The sequence below is a fragment of the Lolium rigidum genome, chromosome 4 (assembly GCF_022539505.1).
Source record: "Lolium rigidum isolate FL_2022 chromosome 4, APGP_CSIRO_Lrig_0.1, whole genome shotgun sequence".
Lineage (NCBI taxonomy): Eukaryota > Viridiplantae > Streptophyta > Magnoliopsida > Poales > Poaceae > Lolium > Lolium rigidum.
Genome location: NC_061511.1, coordinates 63261533 through 63285582, shown reverse-complemented (window position 1 = coordinate 63285582; position 24050 = coordinate 63261533). Strand labels below are relative to the sequence as shown.

Below are 24050 nucleotides of genomic sequence, written 5' to 3'. Positions count from 1 at the left end.
TGCATCAGGTGCTTTCCACACCTGGATCGACATCGTGACTAGCTTAATTATCTTTTCAACGAGACTGCTCAGTCTCACGGGGATGCATGCGTTGGAGTGTACACATGCATTGCGTCGGAATCCCTCAAGGAATTAAGCTGGAAATAGAGCACTAGGTAGCTGCTTAGCTCCAACGGGCTCCCCTTGTCTGAACTGGCCTTTCTTCTGCTGAAATGGCAACCAGAAAGAACACAAAAACAGAGAATCCCCAACAGTCGTTACTCCGTGACTTGACCATAGCTAGCTCCAGCCTCCAGGTCTTTGCTCATGAATAGTACTGTACTCCGTGCGTTCCTTAAATGACGTTGCCTTGTAAACTGGTATATTTTCTCCAACGTAATTTTTTTTCTTTTTCTAGAACGACTACACGTAATTCTGATTGGTAAATTTTAGAATATATATTTGAAATCTAACAAGCGGATAGAAGGCCGTATGCATCTATCATGTAGAGGGTGGGGCATAGCGTCCATTTCGAAAAAAAATCTAACAAGCGGATATACTATATGTTGAAGTGTATAAGTAGATTGTTTAGCCCTTTCCATTAGTTCGGACTTTTGGTTCAAGTGGCTAGTGCATGAAGCTTAACATGGTATCAGAGTCCCAGATCTCGAGTTCAAATCCTGGCTTTCTCAATTTATTCTAAAAAATTCCCGCAGCCTCCTGCCGTCCTGGCGTCCCGCTGCCTCTTTACCTCTCTACACGTGTTGACTTATCTTCTCGTCTTCCCGTCACACGTGAGAGGGGATGTTGAAGTGTATAAGTAGATTGCCTCTTTACCTCTCTACACGTGTTGACTTATCTTCTCGTCTTCCCGTCACACGTAAGAGGGGATGTTGAAGTGTATAAGTAGATTGCCTAGCCCTTTCCATCAGTTGGATTTTTGGTTCAAGTGGCTAGTGCATGAAGCTTAACATGGTATCAGAGCCCTAACACTATATAAGTACTATATTGCCCTAACATGGTCACACGTGAGAGGGGGCGTTGACGTGAACAAGCATATTGCCCTAACACTATATAAGTACTATATTGCAAGACAATTCCACACATATTATTTATACAGATTTGAAATATTTGTTTAAAAATAATAAAGAAACAAATTGTTAGATATTTGACTCGATGCCTATGTCAGAATTTATTTTGAAGATATTATTTTAGTGTGCTGTGAATGTGGCTTGGCTCTCTCGTGCTTCTGCCCATTTTCGTGTATATACATATTTTTTAGCATGCATATGATAAAAAAAATTATGCTGTCATATGAATGAATTCATCCATTTTTAGTTAAATAGGTAAAATTATGTATATTCATTCGTACCACTATACATGTTTGAATAACAAGTACAATAACACAATGCTTACAGAACAATGAGTTTGCACACAATATGTCCAAAAGAATATGGTTACATATTATATACAACAGAGATAAATTTTGTTATTAGCTAGTCAAACAACCAGCAGCCGAGTTCAAGTTGGGCCTAAGAGCTTCAAATTAAACTGAACAAAACCCCCAAGTTTGACTACCAACCAGCAAACAAAATACAACCTCCGTCCAAAAATAAGTGTCTCAACTTTTTATATATACATATGTATCTACAAAAAGTTGAGACACTTATTTTTCAACAGAGGGAGTATAAATTTGAATTAAAAAATCTGATAAGAAAAAAAGAATGAAAGTAAGGAAACATTTTATAAGAGTGAAGAAAATTGGAAAAAACATAACATCAATATTATTTTTGGACAAATAAAATTTTCTTTTGGATTTTAGTTAATCAAAACTATTAGAAAGTAAACAAATTCTTCGGTCTTAAGGACTCGAGAGAACTTACAAAGTATTTGGTATCAAATATTTTGTGAGTTAATGGTGCCGAGTAACTTGTGGGTTTCCTTATATTTCTTGTTTCTTCCAGAGTGGTTCAGATTTTCTTTTGTATGCCATTCATATTTTAATACCTTTTAACTGTTTGTAACATTCAAAAAAATGAAAGAAAGGTTCCTCTAACTATTTATTGATTTTGCAAAGATTTTACTCGGTGTTTGTTTTTCCAAATTTCTTGTTTTGCATTTATGTGCGATATACACGGTCTTTGACTGGGATCAAGAAAGAAATTCTATGTCAATTAAAAGGGATCGGAGGAAGTATATACCATAATTTATGACAAAAATAACTCAGCCAGTAGTTGATGAATCATAAAACCAACGAATTTCCATACTCAAACCAGGTCACAGACAATCACATTAAAATAGTTTGCTAGAGCAGTACATCTTACATTCCATTCGCGGTGAATTCCATACATACATATCTACTACATCCATATTATCCAATAATTGGTGCATACATGTAAACATACCACTGGTAGAAAAACAGGCTTCCGGGAAGCCCCATAAGTCGCGAAGGTAAAGGAACCGCGACTAATGGGGTCTTTAGTCGCGGTTCGTGTGGCGAACCGCGACCAAAGGCTCGGGCCCGGGCGCACGGTGGCCAGCTGGTGCACGTGGGGGCTTTAGTCCCGGTTGGCCTGGCCAACCGCGACTAAAGGTGCCCGAAGGCCTTTAGTCGCGGTTGTCCAGGCCAACCGGGACTAAAGCCCCTCCCCTATATATACCCATCCAGCCATTTGGAGCCAACACTTAGCCATTTGGAGCCATTCTCTTCACAAATTTCACAAGTGAGTGTTAGGTTTGCTTTTGGTTCCTCTTATGCACATAAGGTGTTTGATGAAATGCCCCAAGAGCATGAAACAAACATGATATGAAGTGTTGGAGCCACACTTGAGCTTTCTCATTTATTTTTTCCTCCTCGATCGCGGTTAGCAACTTGAACCTTTGATGTGTCGTCATTGATACAATATGCATGTGTGTGTAGTTCATTGTTTAATTTATATTGTTTGTAGCTAGTTAGTTTAACAAATGCATGATGGTTAATTATATATTTTATATTATAATAATGCGAGATGAATCGACAATGGATGTACGGTAACCGACTCTCCGGCGAGTTCAGTACGGGTTTGAAAGATTTCCTCGTAGTGGCTAATGCGAACAAGCGGGGGGTTTTGTTATCTGTCCATGTGTTAAGTGTAAGAATCGGAAGGGTTACTCTTCCTCAAGAGATGTTCACATGCACCTGCTTCGGCACGGTTTCATGCCAAGCTATAATTGTTGGACCAAGCATGGAGAAAGAGGGGTTATAATGGAAGAAGATGAAGAAGGGGATGATTTCATCGATGAAAGCTATCTTTCTCATTTCGGTGATACTTTCATGGAGGATGCTGAAGGTGAAGGGGAAGGTGAAGGGGAAGGTGAAGAAGAGGATCCCGTTGATGATCTTGGTCGGACCATTGCTCGATGCACGGAGACGCTGCGAAACTAAAAAGGAGAGGGAGAATTTGGATCGCATGTTAGAGGATCACGGGAAGGCGTTGTACCCGGATGCGATGATGGTCTGAAAAAGCTGGGCTGCACTACTGGATTTGCTGAAATGGAAGGCACGAGCAGGTGTAGCTGACTCGGCATTTGAAAACTTGCTGAAAATGTTGAAGAATATGTTTCCAAAGAATAACGAGTTGCCCGCCGATGCGTACGAAGCAAAGAAGGTTGTCTCGCCCTCTAGGTTTAGAGGTTACGAAGATACATGCATGCATCAACGGCTGCATCCTCTACCGCGGTGAATACGAGAATTTGAATGAATACCCGGTATGCCACTGCATTGCGTTATAAGATCGAGGCGATGACCCCGGTGACGATGTTGAGGGCCGGAAACCCGGAAGAGGGTTCCCGCCAAGGTGATGTGGTATGCTCCTATAATACCACGGTTGAAACGTCCGTTCGGGAACAAAGAGCATGCCAAGTTGTTGCGATGGCACAAAGAGGACCGTAAGTCGGACGGGGAGTTGAGACACCCCGCGGATGGAACGCAATGGAGAAAGATCGACGGAGAGTTCAAAGATTTTGCAGTGACGCAAGGAACATAAGATTTGGTCTAAGTACGGATGGCATGAATCCTTTTGGCGAGCGAGCTCCAGCCATAGCACCTGGCCCGTGACTCTATGCATCTACAACCTTCCTCCTTGGTTGTGCATGAAGCGGAAGTTCATTATGATGCCGGTGCTCATCCAAGGTCCGAAGCAACCCGGCAACGACATCGATGTGTACCTAAGGCCATTAGTTGATGAACTTTTACAGCTGTGGGGCAGACCTGGTGTCCGTGTGTGGGATGAGCACAAAGAAGAGGAATTTGACCTACGAGCGTTGCTTTTCGTAACCATCAACGATTGGCCTGCTCTTAGTAACCTTTCGGGACTTGTCAAATAAGGGATACAATGCATGCACGCACTGCTTACATGAGACCGAAAGTGTACATTTGCCAAATTGTAAGAAGAACGTGTACCTTGGGCATCGTCGATTTCTTCCGAAAGGTCATCCGAGTAAGAAAGAAAGGCAAGCATTACAACGGCAAGGCAGATCACCGGCCGAAGCCTGCGGAACACTACTGGTGCTGAGGTATTTGATATGGTCAAGGATTTGAAAGTCATCTTTGGAAAGGGTCTGGCGGACAATCGGTTCCGAAGGGAGCTGACGGGCACGTAGCCATGTGGAAGAAGAAATCTATATTCTGGGAGCTAGAATATTGGAAAGTCCTAGAAGTCCGCTCTGCAATCGACGTGATGCACGTTACGAAGAATATTTGCGTGAACATCCAAACTTCTTGGGCGTGTATAGGAAGTCAAATGATACAAAGGAAGCACGGCAGGACCAGCAAAGTTTGAAAGACCCTGATGACCGGCATCCGGAACGGTTTCAAGGTCGTGCCAGCTACGCTCTGACCAAAGAAGAGAAGGTCATCTTTTTTGAATGCCTGAGCGAGTATGAAGGTCCCGTCAGGATTCTCGTCCAATATAAAGGGAATAATAAACATGGCGGAGAAAAAGTTCCAAAACCTGAAGTCTCACGATCGCCACGTGATTATGACGCAATTGCTTCCGATTTCTTTGAGGGGCTCCTGCGGGAAAATGTTCGAGTAGCCATTGTGAAGCTATGTGCATTCCTCAATGCAATCTCTCGAGAAGGTAATCAATCCGGAAGTTCTACCACGGTTACTGAACGATGTGATCCAATGTCTTGTCGGTTTCGAGTTGGTGTTCCCGCCATCCTTCTTCAATATTATGACGCACCTCCTGGTTCACCTAGTCGATGAGATTTCCATTCTCGGTCCTGTATTTCTACACAATATGTTCCCCTTCGAGAGGTTCATGGGAGTATTAAAGAAATATGTTCGTAACCGTGCTAGGCCGAAGGAAGCATCGCCAAGGGCTATGGAAATGAGGAGGTAATTGAGTTTTGTGTTGACTTTGTTCCGACCTTAAGCCGATTGGTCTTCCTCGATCGCGGCACGAGGGGAGACTAATTGGAAAAGGCACGATCGGAAGGAAATCAATGATATGTATGGACGGCCATTCTCCGGCTGAAGCACACCACACGGTTCGACCAATTCCAGCTTGGTGGCTCCGTACTTTGAGAAACACAAGAATATTTTACGCTCGGACAACCACAGGAAGCTTGAATCCTGGATTAGGAAGGCCCACATGGAGACTTTCGGCGGTTGGTTGAGAAAACATTTAATGAGTGACAATAAGGTTGTAGATCAAGTTGTACATGTTGGCCAAGACACCATCTTCGACTATAACGACTTTCCAAGAGTACGAGATAAATGGGAATACATTTTACACGATCGCCCAAGATAAAAAGAGCACCAACCAAAACGGTGGTGTCCGCTTTGATGCGGCAACCGAGAATGGGCAAAAGGTCACATATTATGGTTACATAGAGGAGATATGGGAACTTGACTATGGACCCTCCTTTAGGGTCCCTTTGTTCCGGTGCAAATGGTTCAAGCTAACAGGAGGTGGGGTAAAGGTGGACCAGCAATACGGAATGACAATGGTGGATTTCAACAATCTTGGTTACCTTGACGAACCATTCGTCCTAGCGAAAGATGTCGCTCGGGTTTTCTATGTGAAGGACATGAGTAGCAAACCGAGGAAACGGAAAGATAAGAAAACGATCGGTACATCATGCGATGATCCAAAGAGCCACATTGTTCTTTCGGGGAAAAGAAACATCGTGGGAGTGGAGGACAAGACGGACATGTCGAGAAGATTATAATATGTTTGCTGAAGTTCCGCCCTTCAAAGTGAACACCGACCCAAGCATTAAGTTAAATGATGAGGATGCTCCATGGATACGGCACAATCGTAAGCAAGCAGGGACACAAGGGAAGAAATGATGTGTAATAATTTATTGTACCAAACTTTGTTGAATGAATCATGTGAATTATATTACCCGTGATGTGTTTGGTGTCCATTTTCGAATGATTCAATTGACTCGAGATAGCATTTATGATACATGAAATTTGGAGTGACTAAGTCATACTCCTGCATGCATACATGAAATTTGGAGTGACTAAGTCATACTCCTGCATACAGGAAATTTGGAGTGATTTAGTCATACTCCTGCCTAGGCGTATAATATGCATACTCGTAGTCTTCATAGCCGCCGCCGTTGTGCTGGTAGTCGTCGCCTTCTAAGTTGCCGGCGTCGTCGTCGCTGCTTGTCGTCGCTGTCGTCGGGCGGCGCTCGTGGCTCGAGCCGAGGGTAGCGCGAGGCGGGGGATATCGCCGGCCGTGATGTAGTCCATGACGCTCTGCGGAGTCCGGCCGTACCACCATAGCCGACGGCCGGCCTCGTGGAAGTTTCCGGGAGGCGGACCGTCCTCCTCATACACAGCGAGCGCCCTCTCACGCCGATTGATGAAGAAGGCGTCCCAAGTATGCTTGGTTATCGGGATGCCGGCGGGGATTCATCCGCTGCTCCGGCGTGAGGTCGAGGTAGTAGTGGTTCGTGATGGCCGCCGGCGCGCGGTACCACGAGGGACGGGAGGGACCGGCACGCCGCCGGCGCTTAGGCTCCGGCCCGGCGAGGGACGCGGTAGCCCGGAGGGCAAGGGTAGTTCGAGGCGCAAAGCTCCTCCACCTGCTGGTAGGTTAGAGTGGGTGCGGTGGAAGCCATGAGAGAGTGATGAGAGATTGTAGAGATGTGATAATGCTGGCCAAGCCGGGCTACCTATATGTAGTGACAAATGGCGGGAAAAATGGGAGCGGGAAGACGAGGAGGCGGGAAGAAAGAGGCGGGAAGAAAGTGGCGGGAAGAAAGAGGCGGGAAGAAAGTGGCGGGAAGAAAGTGGCGGGAAGAAAGAATTTTTTGATATATTATTTTTCTGATTTTTTTGATATATTATTTGTATTTTTAAGAATTTGAATTGAATTAGTTTTATTTTTTTGATTTTTTTGATATATTATTTATATTTTTAAGATTTAGAAATGAATTAGTTTTATTTTCCTGAATTTTTTCATACATTATTTGTATTTTTAACATTTAGAAATGAATTAGTTTTAATTTTCTGAATTTTTTGATATAATATTTGTATTTTTAAGATTTTGAATTGAATTAGTTTTATTTTTCTGAATTTATTGATATATTATATGTATTTTTCAGATTTTGAAATGAATTAGTTTTATTTTTCTTTACTTTTTGATATATTATTTGTAATTTGAAAAAGAAAAGTAATTTGAAAAAGAAAAGTAATTTGAAAAAGAAAAGTAATTTGAAAAAGAAAAGTAATTTGAAAAAGAAAAGTAATGTGAAAAATAAAAGTAATTTGAAAAAGAAAAGTAATTTGAAAAAGAAAAGTAATGTGAAAAAGAAAAGTAATTTGAAAAAATACCTTTAGTCGCGGTTGGCCTCGCCAACCGCGACTAAAGGGTATTTTCCGCGGGAAACGAAAACCCGGCGAAAATACCCTTTAGTCGCGGGTCGCCTCCCCAACCGCGACTAAAGGGGGGTTACTATAAATACGCGCGCGGCAGCGAGCGGCCAGTTCATCTTCTTCTCCGCGCGAACGACGAACTCGACGATCTGCGGCGAAGCCCTCGCCCGCCGTCGCCGTCGCTCCTCACGCCGCCGTCGCCGTCGCTCCTCACGCCGCCGTCGCCGCGCCCGAGCCGCCGCCGAACGCGCGCCGCGCCCGGTCTTCGCGCCGCCGTACGTCTCGCCATCCCCGACGTACGCCAAACAACCGCGCCGCGCGCGCGCTCGCCGCTCGCCGCCGTTCCCCGCGCAGATCGAGAGCCGCGCGCCACCGCGTGCCGCCCCCACTCGTAGCGCCGCCGGCCGCTTGCCCGCCGCCGCCGCCCACCTATACCGCGCGCTGCGCCGGCCGGAGAGAGAGAGAGAGAGGGCGCGGGGAGCGCCAGTACACGGCCGGCGCCCCTGCCTCTCTCGTTTTTTTTTGTTTTTTTTGTTTTTTTAACTTAACTAAAAATTTGTATACTAACAAAATTTTGACTTAACAAAATTTAACAAATATGTAATGTATAGTATAATGTATATAATTTTGTACTCCCTCGATCGAAATTTTGACATAACAAAAATTTACTTAACAAAAATGTGTTAGCTAGGTTAACAAAAATTTACACATATGTAATAGTATAATGTAACTAAAATTTTACTTAACAAAATTTAGACTTAATGTAACTAAAATTTTACTTAACAAAATTTAGACTTAATGATCAAAATTTTACTTAACAAAATTTAGACTTAATGATCAAAATTTTAACTTAAGAAAAATTTTACTTAACAAAATTTAGACTTAATGATCAAAATTTTAACTTAACAAAATTTAGACTTAATGATCAAAATTTTAACTTAACAAAATTTTATTTGGGATCGAGAGGGGCGGCGAGGGTTATGTGTCCTCGGCACCGCCACCGCCCTCTCGGTCACCGCCACACCGGTCTCTCGGTCACGCGGTCACTGCGTCCCCCCTTTCAATTCGCCACCGCCACCGGTCTCTTGGTCACGCGGTCACTGCGTCCCCCCTTTCGCCTCCATCGTTGCCCTCTCTCTTTATATGTAGAAGAGATGTGATAATGCTGGCATATACCCAATTAATTTGTTTTGACTACATGTTTTCAGGACTGACATATGACGGACGATAGAGCTGACCCGATTATGGACAACTATGATCCGGACGCTGAAGAACAAATCTTCGGCATCATAAAAGGCGATGTTCTATATGTGCCGACCGGACAAGAAGAAGATGATATCGATTCTTATCTGAACTTTGAGGGTGAAGATGAAGGGCATGGTCAGCAAGATGGTGCCGAAGGAACGTCGATAAACGACGATAATCTTCGGTTGGAAGTAGCAACCACCTCCGGCGCCGAGGTATATATATATACATTGAGCCTCGTGGTGATACAAACTCACTGATTTGAATAAATATGTGTGTACTAACGCGCGCGCCTCTCTTTCTTATTTTAGCCCTCGGCCGGATCGTCGAAACAATCGAGTACGTCGTCGTCAAAGCGTGGCGCAACCAAGACGATGAAAGCAGGAGAAACATGCACCATCGATGTTGTCGACGAAGCAACCGGCAGGCCGCTGGAGCCCAAGCAAGAACGCCACCAAGTTTGTCAGCCAATGCGGAGCCGTTGTTAGAGACAACGTCTCGATCACCGTCCAGGAGTGGAATGAGCCAAAGAAGGCACGTGTTGGTTTCACTTTTGTCGATAAGAGAACAAAAAAAGATTGCTTCAACAAGCTTATGGAACATTTCGTTCTACCTCCGGAATACCGCAAATACGATGAGGAGGGTAACAAGATTGCGGAAAATAAGGAGAGGCGCAAGCTAGTCAAACAGTTCGCTCTTTCTAGGATGGCCAACGCATTCCGGAAATACAAGCAAAATCTAGCCCATGACTTTGTCAAGCCGGGCAAGACTCCGGATTTCAAAGGACAATATGAGAAACTGCAACATGATTGGCCAGAATTTGTGAAGCAAAAGAAATCGGAGCAGTTCCTTGAAATATCGAAAAAAATAAGGATAATGCGGCCAAGAAGGAGTACAATCATAAAATGGGGCCAGGAGGGTATCGCTTTTGGCAGCCTAGGTGGGAGAAGATGGAGAACGAGCCGAGGACGCGAGGAATCCGTCCAGGTACGGAGGGATGGGACCCAAGGGCCAAAAGCTGGTGGTACGGGCATGGGGGATCGCTGAACCCGGAGACGGGGAGTGTGTTTACCGGGGCAAAATAATTACACCCACCCAAAAGCTTATTGAGGCAATGAGGGATGCTCAAGAGGGGAGGATCAAGTTCAACGGAGAGAACGACGCCACGACAAAAGCCCTCGGGAATCCCGAACACGGAGGACGTGTACGAGGCATGGGGCACATTCCGTGGAAAATAGGGTTCCCCTGAACGATGACCCGTACGGTTACGGAAGCCGTAAGAGAAAGATGGATCGGGAAGCAGATGTTGTGGCGCGGTTGGCATCGGAAATGGATGTCATGAAGAAAACCGTGAGTGTACTAGTAGCCGAAAGAGATGCAGCTCGGGCGCAGCATGAAGATCATCCATTGGATCTCGGAAGCCAGCCGTGGAGAAGCAGCGTGGCTTCCACGGATGCCCCATCGGCTGGTGCACCGACGATCGAAATTACTGCACCGGAGCCTCTGGTGGTCGAAATTACTGCACCGGAGCCTCCTCGCTACCCCGTGGACGATATAAAGGAGATGAAAGCATGTCATCTGTATTATCCTATCGGGAACATGTCCATGAAGGTAGCCATCGGCAGTGCTTTACCACCTGGAGCACTCCACCACAACAACCCCATTCAAGATGGCTATGCTCGTGTCACGGTGGAGGACATAGTCCAAGGGTTTGAGGACCTGGACATTGACATTGCTACACCTGAAGGGGCGACAAGACTTGGAGATGTCAAGCGCCAGTTCATTCTATGGCAGAAGAAGTTTATCAAGTTTCCAGGCGAGGCGCCAACAAGTCCACCCCCCTACGGTGGTGGTGGTGGCGGTGGCGGTGGTGGTGGTGGTGCTTCACTTACACCTCCTTCACGAGGGCCGACGCCGCCCCCCAATTCACCTCCGGCGGGTAAACAGCCGCCGCCCCCTAGTCCGCCCCGGGCGGGTAAGCGAACGCCCCCCCCAATCCACCTCCGGCGAAGAAGCAGAAGCAGCAGTCCTGGATTATTAACCCGGACCCTTACGTACCTAAGAAAACAAAGGTACCGGAGGTATCACTGAAGCCTCTCCCCACGAGGCCTTGGGAAAGTAGTGCTGAGGAAGTCGAGGCGGGCGCGGCTGCTGATTTAGAGAAATGGAAGGCGAGCTGCAAGAAGAAAATAGAGGGCGAGCCCAAGCCAGTATATTCTGATGAGCAAAAGAAGTGGGCTAAGTCATTTTTGAACACACCGTCCCAAGCCGCAAAGAATCTGCCTGACGACTATTCACGTGAACTAAAGAATCAGGCACGCATATTCAAGGAGAAGAGAGAGCGGGAGGAGGCCGATAAAGCGGAATTACAAAGTGCACAAAGCGGGAAACGAGTTGTTGCCCAGCTCGGGGAACAAAGTAAACAATCGATTGCCCCGCTTATAGTGACAGCCGCCGGTCCGGATGCCCCCGAAATCATAGAAGCTGCGGCAGCACGGGGATTGAGTGTAACGAGTGCCAGAGAACAAGCGGCCAACTTAGGTATTACTCTTCGTGAACTGTTAGGCCTTGATGAGGCGCCAATGCAGGATGTAGTACTTACATATGTGAAGAATGGGCCTCTCGTCGAGCCTGCGCAGGAAGAGGATCTACCTCCACAAATGAGAGGTCTGATGAAATGGTACAAGGGTTACATAAAAAATAAAAACGCCAAAGAATATATTTTTGCGGAAGTTGGATATGAGCATCACTTCAAACAGTACTCTGTACAAATTCATCTGAGTGAATTGTTCCAGCTTTTAATCTGCGCGAGCTCGACAAATCTATCATCAGTTGCTACGTTACGTAAGTGATTTATTTCTACCCCATCTCGTTCATATTGCCTGCACTATATATATATATATATATATATATATATATATATATATATATATATATATATATATATATATGTCCTAACTATATTGTTGTGTCCGCTATTATACATGCAGATTGAAGATTAAGGAATGCAGAGTAAGGAGCATCCATGATGTTGGGTTCATTGACCCACACATCGTTAATGGATATACGTTAAAGCATCACCCCGCCGACGTGGAGAAAGACCTGTGGCGGTTTCTTGATAAGCAGGAACTCAAAAGTGATATTCTATTTCCTTACCATTTTGGGTGAGTGTTTATGTCTTGAGCACATTCTCTTTTGTTTACTCCATGCATGGTATGTGGCCGGCTAATCGATGAGTTATGCATGACGTACTGTGCATGTATCATGTTCGCAGGTTCCACTGGATTCTGCTAGTGATTAAAATTGACAAATCAGAATGTCTCATCCATGACTCTCTGGATATGGATAAGGCGGAGTGGACCGACATGAGACAAATGCTTCAAAAGTAATTGTTTTCATTCATTTGCGCTCTATATCGATCGGCCTATTTCGTTCATTTCCTAATTAAGCTTCAAGTAATGAACTAATAACTCTCTTGTTCATTTAATTTTCTTTGCCTCGTAGGGTTTGGAGACGGTTCTCAGATACAAAGGTCGGTGAATTCAAGAAAGAGCTAAATTTCATGCGGTCAAAGGCTAAGAATGGTAGCGATATGCAGCCACCGGGAACCAATCTGTGTGGATACTATGTCTGTGAGATGATCCGGAGATACACCTCTGAGCGCGTTCCGAGTGATCTCAATGCTCAGAGGAATCACCTCCGGTCGATGCTTAGTCCAGAAGCTCGCTTCCGACCACTTCAAGAGGAACTAGCTGGATGGTTCAGGAGGGAAGTCCTCGATCCTAAAGGAGAACACCATTGCGACGACGTAGAACTATACATGCATTAAATTATGTATGGAAACTTGTTCAAACTTGTATATGGTCATCCGATGATATTGAATATATATTGTATATTCCTCTTGAATTCTTTTTGGTTATAATTTCAAATTTGTTTGAAATTGTACATTCATATGCATGTATATATGTAGTACCGTAGAATATGTGAAACTCCTTCAAAATTACAATAAAGCACAAAAAAAATAAAACAATATACAAATTAAACACAAAATATGTTAGGGGGGGGGGCAGGTTTAGGGGGCCGGAAACCCTAAACCTGCGGCTGCCTTTAGTCGCGGTTGGCCAGAAGAACCGCGACTAAAGGTCCTCCGCCTGGACGGCCGAAGGAACCGCGACTAAAGGGGGGGCCTTTAGTCGCGATACTTTGGTCGCGGTTCCGCAACCGCGACTAATGGCAGTTGCGAACCGCGACCAAAGGCCCTTTTTCCACCAGTGTACATAATCAGTAATGAAAAATCATCTCCCAGTCGCGCGCTACTTCAGACCCTGGAAGAGCTTCTTCCTGTCTCTGATGTAGGCCTCAGACCTCTTGTTGATGTCCTCTATCGACACGACGCCAGGCCTTAAGACCTTGGCGCCGGCGGCAGTCCCATGGTCGGCAGCACCTCGCCTCATGGTTGACAATGAAGCTGCTGCCCTGTGTTTGCCGCCGTAGTACATGGACGGTTTCGTCACCAGGTTACGGACGAGCTCGATCTTCTCCACCTTGTGCACCCTGACCTCGCCGTCGGAGTGGGGCACGGCCATGGCTGTCGCCGTTGTCTTGGCTCGCCGAAACATTGTTGTAATTGATGTGAGGTTTTGGCTTGGTTTTTTATGGACTGGCGAGAAGTGTATATATTGGCTCCATTTATAGGCTCTAGCTAGGCCGTGGTTTGGTGTGGGTTCCCTTCCAAGAGTGTCCCTCGACGGGAGCAAGTGGCATTATTCTCGCCTGGTTCTAATAGTATCATGCTCTCGTTTCTGTTCTGAAATTGTTTAACAGCTGCTACAGGTGAATACGATCGCTTATCGCCTGGGCATCTTTGTGGAGCCAGCTCTGGTGCGAAAATATCAAGTATCAGTACTACGTGCTTAAACACTTGTGCTTCAGTGCTTCTCCTTTCCTAAAATTCAAACACATCAAAAGCTCAGATTGCCCCGTACCTCTTTGTAATGAAACTTAATTATGAAGGATTATGAAGAGATCTCAGTTGTTGATGTGTTTTGAGTTTTGAGAAAGGGGAGCACTAAAGCATGCCTCGTGCTTAAATACAAAATCTTGTTTCCGGAAAGACCGCGTGTGTGTAAAAAGGAGAGGGTCCACACAATGGACCACGTATTGCTACGGATGTTGGGGAAAGACCGTGCATGTGTAAAACATACCATGACTCCATGTTTAAAACTTTGGTGCCTTAAAAATGCCGAATACTTGTTCAGTGGGAGGCAACATTTTCATTGACAGCAAGGCATCTGCGATGACTTTATCAATCTCAAAACACGCTGGATCAATTTTCTTGAACTCAGTCTCTCATAAAAGTAGGGTGTGCGTGAACCTACTTTTTAAACATAAGGCTCGAGCAGAGCCCGGCTTTAAATTAATAAAGCCCCAACGGCAGAATTCATACATCATCCACATACACGAACAAGACGCGACACGACAAGATGGAGGGATGCTCCACACAACCACAAGCACAGGTTACAAGACCTGGACAGCACAAGATACGAGGTGAGCGACCAAGTTCACCAGATGGTGAGGCGACGCCCCAACGCCAAAGCCTGCCACCTAGATACACCGGACGCCACCTGACTCCACTTGGCCCCAGAGGGGAGCACAAGGAACTAGACACTATCTCTGATAGAAGCATGAAGAGCTCGGATCCTGTCAATCACCAGCTCCACCGCATGCCGGTCTCCTCTCCTAGCCAGAAGCTTCCACGCCTGCAGGTAAACAATCATTTTGTACAAGCCGTTAGCCGGGTTAGTAGGGAAACTACCCTCAATGGTGAATTTGTTTCTAACGTTCCAAAGAGACCAAAGAAGGGCAGCGCACGTCAACCAAAGAACTCTCCGAGTCTGGCCAACATGGACGCGCATGTACCGAAAAATGTCGGCAAAGCACGAGGGGTTCCAAGAGCAACCAAGAAGGTCTCTGACCGCACTCCACATGAAGCGCGCCAGTGGACATCTAAAGAAGATGTGGTTGTTATCCTCCACCTCCAAGCAAAGGGCGCAAGTACCATTGGATGGACCCTTACGTTTCCGGATATTGTCGTTGGAGGGGAGTCGATGTTTCGATAATTGCCAGAGAAAGATGCGGACTTTGAGTGGCACCTTGATCTCCCACACTATCCCATAGTGTTTGTGGGGAATGCCTTGGCATAAGCTCTTATAGAACGAACGCACGGAGAACTTCCCATTTGGCTCCAAGGACCACGAAATCCGATCCTGGGATTCCGACAGGTGGATGGTCTCCACCAGCGGGCGACGTTGGCCAGCTCCACTCGCTCCCCAAAGCCCAGCTCACGGCGGAACGTGAGCCTGCACTGGTTTCCCAGGAAGAGCGTGGCCACCGAGGCAAGGGGTTCCGACGCAATGGCAAAGAGACCCGGGAACTGGTCCTTGAGGGGGCCCTTCTCATGCCACCAGTCCACCCAGAATCTAGTGGCGCGTCCATTGCGGATAGCATGCCGGGCCCCCATGCCGAAGACATGCTTGATCTTTTGGATAGCATTCCAAAATTGAGATCCAGGCCGATGCTTATCTGCAAGGAGGTCCCTCTCCCCTAGATACGTAGCCCTAAGGATCTCCGCCCAGAGGCCTTGCTCCCCAGCGTACAGCCTCCAAATCCATTTGGCCATGAGGAAAATGTTCATAAGTCTCGTATCCACAATACCTAGCCCCCCCAGGCATTTAGGCTTGCACATCGCCGACCATCTGACCCAATGGTATTTACGTTTAGCCCCATTCGCTTCCCAGTAGAAACGGGACCTGGCCTTGTCAAACAGGCCATGAACTCCCTCCCCCAAGAGGCTAACCGCCATCGCATGCAGAGGCAAGCTAGATAAGCAAGCGTTGATAAGCGTCAGCCTCGCCGCCGAGGACATCAGCTTTCCCATCCAGGGATCTGCGCGCTTGGCCACTTTGTTAGTCAACGGACCCCAATCCGAGGCTAGAAGGGCTCGGTCACTCACCGGTAAACCTAGGTAAGTAAAAGGGAAGGTGCCTCTTTTGCAGTTAAGCATATTGGCAATCCTTGTCCCCTCGGTCTCATCCCTGCCTAAAACCATCACCTCACTCTTGTGGAAATTAATCCTGAGGCCCGACATATTCTCGAAACAGAGAAGAATGTATTTGAGGTTGGCGATGGCCAGGTCATCTGGCTGAAGCATGATGATGGTGTCATCCGCATACTGCAAGTGAGACACCCCCCCAGGTATCAAATGTGGGATCAACCCAGAAATGTGGCCCGCCTCTCTGGCCTTGTCCAGTATGGAAGCCAGAGCTTCCACCAAAAAGTCAAAGAGGAGGGGGGACAGAGGGTCCCCCTGACGCACCCCGCGCCCATTACGGAAGAAGTTCCCTACTTCCCCGTTGACAGTGATCGCTGTCTGGCCCCCCGAGACCAGACCAATCGCTCTGTGAACCCACCCGGGCTCAAATCCTTTGCGGAGAAGAACCTACCGCAAAAAGGCCCAACTCACCCTATCGTACGCCTTTTCAAAGTCCAGTTTTAAGAAGACTCCCCGAAGTTTCTTGGACTTGGTCTCATGAATGATCTCCTGCAGAGCCAGGATCCCTTCATGGATATGGCGACCCCGAATAAAGGCCGATTGGGTCGGGCTAATCGTCCTATGCGCAATTGGAGATAACCTAATCGCGTACGCTTTGGCCACAAACTTGAAAATAACGTTGATAAGCGCTATCGGCCTGAACTGTCTAATATCGTTCGCCCCAGGAACCTTGGGAATGAGGGATAAGACCCCCATATTGAGTCTGGCAATGTCAACCCTCCCCAGAGCAAAACCGTTGGCGATTGCCAAAATAAGCGGTTTAGCTAGTTGCCAAAACTCTTTGAAGAAGAACACAGGGAACCCGTCCGGCCCCGGAGCGGTATCCGTCTTCATGCTAGCCAAGACCGTGTCCATCTCCTCCCCAGAGAAGGTGAGCATCAAGCTGTCATTATCGCCCTCCGACACCCGCCGAATGGAGTGCCGGATGGAGGGGAAAGAGTCGGAAACTCGGCGCCGCCTGCGCCCCCATCAGACCTCTATAGAAGTCATAGATGTGAGCCTGCAGCTCCCTCTCATCAGTAATGATCCCAGAGTCACTGACGAGGCTCGAAATCGCACACTTTCTTCGCCGGCCATTGGCGAAAGCGTGGAAGAAGGTCGTGTTCGCATCCCCCTGGATGAGCCAATTGGCCCGACTAAGCTGCCTCCAGTACTCTTCCTCCACCCTGGAGAGGTGAAGAAGTTGACCCTCAAGATGATAACGCAGCGCCCAGCCATCGTCATCCAGGCCCGCATGGTCCGCGATCCCATCAAGATCCCGGATTTGCGCCAAGATGTCAGCTTTGAGGTCCCGTTCCTCCTTCCCAAGGTTGGCCCCCCAACCTCTGAGAAACTGCCTAAGGCCTGCGGCAATACGATGCCAGGTCTCAATCGGGTCCTGACACCATGCCACCTCACGCGCCAGCTCCTGCCAACGATGGGCCACCAGCGCGTGGAAAACTGGTTTCTCTAGCCAACCCTTTTGGAAGAAAAACCGAGAACTCCTCTTGCCTAACTCCTCCCCAGAGCTAAGGACAAGAGGGGAGTGGTCCGAGCCAAGGATGGTACCCGCCACCAGGGAGCTTAAGGGGAAGAGCCCCGCCCACTCCGGGGACACCAACACCCTATCAAGGACGCAACGCACGGGGGAGAGTTGTCTGTTAGTCCACGTGTATCTCGCCCCCGTCCGACGGATCTCCCGAAGCGCAAGCGAAGCAATGCAATCATTGAACCTCTGAACCCGCGGCCAGTCAATGTTGTCATTGTTCTTATCCTGTGATCCCCTGATCAGGTTGAAGTCCCCTCCCACCACCAGCGGAAAGGGGCAGGCATTAACCGCCGCCGAGAGCTCCTCCAAGAAGTCAGCGGATCTTCGGTGGTCCGCAGGACCATACACCACGAAGATCGACCACCGGGAAGAGTTGTCCAGCTGCAGAACATCTGCCCGGATGAAGAAAGCACCCCCATGCCACTCCAAGACCTCAAAGGCGTCCTCGTTAACCCCAAGGAGCATGCCTCCCGAGCGCCCCTGCGCGGGGGTGGATTTCCAGGCAAATCGACCATGCGGATCCAAGCTAAGCAGTTCCGCGGGGGTGAATGAGGCCTTGATGGTTTCCTGCAGACCAACAAAGTCAAGCCTCTCTAGGGAAATGAAATCCTTAATCTGCGTTCGTCGTCCCGGCTGACCGAACCCACGGATGTTGTAGAAGCCCGCGCACATCACGCACAGGCACCTTTCCTCCGCCCCCGGCGGGAAGCCAACACGGCCTTATCGCGCCTCAAGTTGGGCTGGGGCGCAGCCAACACGGGGATATCCACCAGCGTGGACTCTGACTCCCGATCCATCGCTGTCGTAGTCCCAGCTACGACAGACGACGTCGGGGCAGGAGGCACAGAACGTGCCGCCTCCACCTCCTTGCGGAAAACTGCAAGGGCCAGCGCAGCTTGCGCCTCCTCCTTAGCCCTAATCAGGGCGAGGGCTCCTGGGGCGAGTGTGTCTCGCAAGAAAACGCAAGACCCGAATCGTGTGTAACCCGAAGAAGGTGAGAATCGGAAACCCTAGGAAGAATGGCAAAGTCATCGAGCTTACCTGACGGGTCGAGGTTCCTGGAAGCCGTCCTCTCCTGCACCCTCTGCAAGACCAGGGTCGCCGCACCCGGCCCAGTGAGGCGCGCGCTCTTGCGCGCCGGCTCCGCCGGGACCGTCCTCGTGCGCCTCCGCCTCGGAACACCAGCCCCTGGGCCGTCTGACTGGGCCACCGTCGCCTCATCCAGCTCCGACGCCTCCCGCATCAGCTCGTCGCTGTCGAGGACCCCAATCGACACGAGCGACTCCGCCCCACCCAAGTCCTTGGACGGAGAGCCCGATGGAGTGGTATCCTCCGAGTCCGCGGTGATGAGGGTGGAGGAGTCGAAAGGTGGGGAGGCTGGACGGACCAGCGTGGGACCCGTCCCGACCGGCTCCTCCGGCACCAACCGACTCGCGCGCGCCTGCTCAAGAACCGCAAGGGGGGCCGGCCAGGGGGAGCACAGGTTGCTGCCGTACTGGTCCAAACCCGCCCCCAGCGGCTCCTCCACAGCGGGCAGCACGGGAGCCACGTCGGCCTCGGGCGTACCCGGCTGGGCGCGGGCGCGCTTCGCGCCGCCCGGAGAGGTGGCCTGGCCATGGGAGCCGCTCGGGACCCCCTGCCGGTGGGACTGCCACCCTCGTGCTCAACAGCACGGTCATCCCGCTCCTCCGAACCCTTTCGCGAGGGGGAGAGATCATCCACGTCATCGTCATCCTCCTCTTCCTCATCCCGAGGGTGAGGAGGCCGCGGTGGAGAGCGTGGTGGAGCCGACCCGGACGGGCCGGCCAAGGGCTCAACATGGACGCCAATGCTGAATCCCTGCTTCTTGTGGAAAACTTGCACCACACCCTTGAGTTTGTCCGGGTTGCGACAAGCAATGCGCATCCGAACGGGCTGGCGGCATCGAAGCGAGACCTCGTCCACCTCCATCGGCCAGCCCAACATCCTCATCCCTGCCAACAGGCGGCTGGCCCGGCGCATCCGCTTGGGGACACCGGTGAGCTTGACCCACACCTCCTGAAGGAGCTCCACCGGGGCCGGGTCAGCGTCCGCGAGCCTGATGTCCGCCACCGTCCCACTGAGAGGCAGGAAGAGGCGTCCACTGCGGGTGCTGAACTGCAGCGACTCGCGCGAAGGGAACAGCACCGCGAACTCGTTGCGGCCCACCTCCTGGACCTGCCAGTCCCAGTCAGCCTCCACCAGGTGCTGCAGTTCCCGGCTGAGGTCACCCGCCGAGAACACCACCTAGCGAAAGGAGATGACCGCCCCATTGGTCACCTCCTCATCCTCATCCTCATCATCGTCGAAGTCCAGGTAGAAGAAGCTCTCCCCGGGCACCGCCTGACCAAGGATGCGCAGCTCTGGCTGCTTACCCTTGGACAGACAGGCGTTCGAGTTGTGCCCCTCCACCCCACAGAGAAGACACACCGGCGGGAAGGTGCAACTCGCTTGGAAGTGCCCCATCCTTCCGCACTTGAAGCATTTCATGTTGGACGCCGGGGTCGGCACCTCCTCCACAGCGGCCGCGCGGCTCGGACCCGAGCCCGTCGCAGGACGTTCCTGCACCACGGGCTGCTTGCCCGCCGCGGTCTCCGAAGCCCGGCCCCTGCCGAGCTCCGGGATGGAAGGGGGAACGAGCGGCGGCGCCGCCTCGAGAGCCCTCCGGGCCTCCCTCTTCTTTTCCCTCGCCACCCACCAGGCGGGTGGGACTTTGCTGTCACCTGCGCCGGCACGGGAGCCTCCGTGCCCCTGCCGACGCCGCCCTTGCTCCACCAGGGCACGCTCCCGGAGCGCCGCCTCAGTCTGCAGCGGCTGCTGCTGCGCGCGACCCGCTCCCGACGGCCCCTGCTGCCGCCCCGCCGCCGCCGCCTGAGAGCGGTCGTCCAGGCGCCGCTTGTTACCGGCCTGTCCCCGCTGGCCGCCGGCCCCCGCGCCTCCACCCGCACCAGGACCGCTGCCCGTCGCCCGCTCCATGGTCACCTGCGCGAACGAGCGCGAGAGCAACGGCGGTGGCGCTGATCGACGGACTTTGCGCGCGGCGCGGTGGTGGCGGCGCACGTCTTGTGCAGATGCAGGGAACCCTAACTCCAGACTCGAGCAGCCACGATGAATCCAGAGCCAGGTAAGTGGCTCAGCCACCACCGGGCCTTGCACACTCCGACTGTGGGCCTGGGACGCCACAACATTCTCAGCCCACAGTTCCAAAGCCTTTTGGCTCTCCTGGGCCTCGGAGGAGAGGGACATGGAGCAGGCCGGCCCAACGTCCAGGCCCAGCCCAGCCAGCAGCGGGGGGAACGGCTCGTCCCCAACCTCCCGAGCGATACCCCGCCCCGCCGCCAGCGGCGACCACGGCGCAGCAGCCTCGCCAGCCTCAGGGACGGCCGCCACCGGCGAACCGGGCTCCGGCGACAGGCTCCGAACGGACACCCAGTCCGTCGCCGGGAATCTCCTCCGCCGGCGAGCCTCCGCGCGCGCGAAACCGCGAGTAGAGCCGCTCCATCCAGGGACGGAGCCAACCCCTCCTCCACCACCGGAGGGGAACCTAGAGGGACGGCCGCCGGGCGCGAACGCCGACCGCCGGGCCGACCGGAGGGAGCCCCCAAGCGCTTCCGCCGCCCGAAGAAAAAGACCAAGGGAAGGGGAGGGGGAAGGTTTACCTGTGACCGTACCTAGAGAGGAGGGGGGGTCGTCGCTGGCCTCGCTCACCGCCTCCGCGTCGTCCTCCGCCGGCGTGAGCGCCCAGAACCGACCGCCCAGCCCACCCCCAACCGGAGACGGCCGGGAGCAGAGGAGCGACGGCGGGGGGCTCGACTTCGAGGAGGGGCGGGCGCCGCCGCCCGCCGCGTCGCAGGAGCGCCTCGCACTCATCCGAAGCAGGGGCTCCTAATGTGTAGGTGCGTGAACCTACTAGACTCGTGACTAGGGGTGAAATGAAATGGATGAAGATCAGATAATCCCTTACAACATCCGCTTTCCTATTTGTATAATGGTTATGAATGCGAATGGGGATGTTGTCAAGTATGCATGAGCATCAAATGTTCCTTGAATATGGATGCGAATCGGATATCTTCTCAATTCGTACGAAAATGAGTATAACAAAGAAATAGTCTAGTCTTTCATAATGAGTCGACTGTAGAACGATAGAGAGAAAAATATACAGAAACACAATATTTCAGTTCAGTCACATAAAATACATTTGGCAAGTTTTTATTTTGGTTGGGCAATTGGCATATGAGGCTAGAATTACTAAAACTGGGTAACATAATTTTATTTGGATATGGATATATCCATTACCATACCAATATTTGTGTCAAAATTTAATACCACATTTGTATTTGTATTTGTGAAGCAAATCCAAATGTTTATGAAATATATTTTCATTTTATTTGGATTCAAATATTTACTAATTCATTTTCAATTTCTTAAATACAGTTGCTAGATAATTTGGATTGTCCACTACCATTTCCCGCCCCAACTTTTGAGCTCCTCTCTAGGTTCACTAGTTTGTAGGCCATCTTTTTCTAAACCGAAATAAGCCAATCTAGCCTAACCAAGGCCAAAAAAAATCCTAAATAGTTGCAAATAAGAGTGAGTGACGATGACCGAAATCACGAAGTATTTATGCCTACTCTGCTTAATGCATCCACCTACTCTCTCTATCCCCGAAATGTAAGGCGTTCTTCAATTTATCTGGTCAAACTACGACCACGCCTCGTACCCCCTCGGGTCGTCCCCCTCCAGGCGACTCGGAGGCGGAACCCTAGCCTCCCACCGCCGCCGCCTTCCCCACCTCCCTCCCTTCCCCTCGCCGTCCCCTGAGGCTGCCGCCGGCGAAGCATGGTCCCCTGGTGCGGCAGTAGGAGGCACGCCTCCGCGCCGGGGATGGTCCCGTTCCCTGCCGGCCGACGGCGGCGTGGCCGCTCATCCCGCCTTCGCGACGGCCTCGCCGGGCGAGCGGTGATGGGGGCGGCGGTGTTGGAGATATGCCCAAGAGACAATAATAAAGTGGTTATTATATATCTTTATGTTTATGATAAATGTTTGCATACCATGCTATAATTGTATTAACCGAAACATTGATACATGTGTGTTATGTAAACAACAAGAAGTTCCTAGTAAGCCTCTTGTATAACTAGCTTGTTGATTAATAGATGATCATAGTTTCATGATCATGAACATTGGATGTTATTAATAACAAGGTTATGTCATTGATGAATGATGTAATGAACACACACCCAAATAAGCGTAGCATAAGATCACGTCATTAGTTCATTTGCTATAAGCTTCCGATACATAGTTACATAGTCCTTCGACCATGAGATCATGTAAATCACTTATACCGGAAGGGTACTTTGATTACATCGAACGCCACTGCGTAAATGGGTGGTTATAAAGGTGGGATTAAGTATTCGGAAAGTATGAGTTGAGGCATATGGATCAAGAGTGGGATATTGTCCATCCCGATGACGGATAGATATACTATGGGCCCTCTCGGTGGAATGTCGTCTGATTAGCTTGCAAGCATATGAATGTTTCATAAGAGATGACATATCACGGTACGAGTAAAGAGTACTTGTCGGAGACGAGGTTGAACAATGTATAGAGATACCGATGATCAAACCTCGGACAAGTAAAATATCGCGTGACAAAGGGAATAGGTATCGTATTTAAATGGTTCAGTCGATCACTAAGTTATCGTTGAATATGTGGGAGCCATTATGGATCTCCAGATCCCGCTATTGGTTATTGGTCGGAGAGAAGTCTCAATCATGTCTGCATAGTTCACGAACCGTAGGGTGACACACTTAAGGTTTGATGTCGTTTTAAGTAGATATGGGATATGGAATGGAGTTCGAAGTTTTGTTCGGAGTCTCGGATGGGATCCAGGACATCACGAGGAGGTCCGGAATGGTCCGGAGAATAAGATTCATATATAGGAAGTCATTTTCTAAGTTTGAAAATGATCCGGTGTATTTATGGAAGGTTCTAGAAGGTTCTAGAAAAGTCCGAAAGAAATCACCATGGAAGGTGGAGTCCCGGAGGGACTCCACCAAGCTTGGCCGGCCAGCCATAGGGAGGAGGAGTCCCAGGTGGACTCCACCAAAGGTGGCCGGCCACCCCACCAAAGGGAAAGGGGGAGTCCCACCTTGAGTAGGATTCACCCACAAGGAAGGTTTTTGAGTTGGACTCTTACTCGTTCTTTGGGCAACCCTAGATGTGTTCCACCTATATAATGAGGGACGAGGGGAGGGGGCCGGCCACCACAACACCACCTTGGCCGCACCCCATAG

The 24050-nt window shown here is 49.8% G+C and overlaps 1 protein-coding gene across 1 annotated transcript; it reads right to left on the bottom strand.

The window, feature by feature from the left end:
- Positions 1 to 2237: 2237 nt before the first annotated feature.
- On the bottom strand, positions 2238 to 13739 carry LOC124649577. Its single transcript, XM_047189182.1, has 2 exons — positions 13378 to 13739; positions 2238 to 2384 (listed from the first exon to the last, which is right to left on the bottom strand). Exon 1 carries the CDS (start codon positions 13717 to 13719, stop codon positions 13414 to 13416), a length of 306 nt encoding a protein of 101 aa, XP_047045138.1. The 5' UTR covers positions 13720 to 13739; the 3' UTR covers positions 2238 to 2384; positions 13378 to 13413.
- Between the last annotated feature and the right edge of the window lie 10311 nt (positions 13740 to 24050).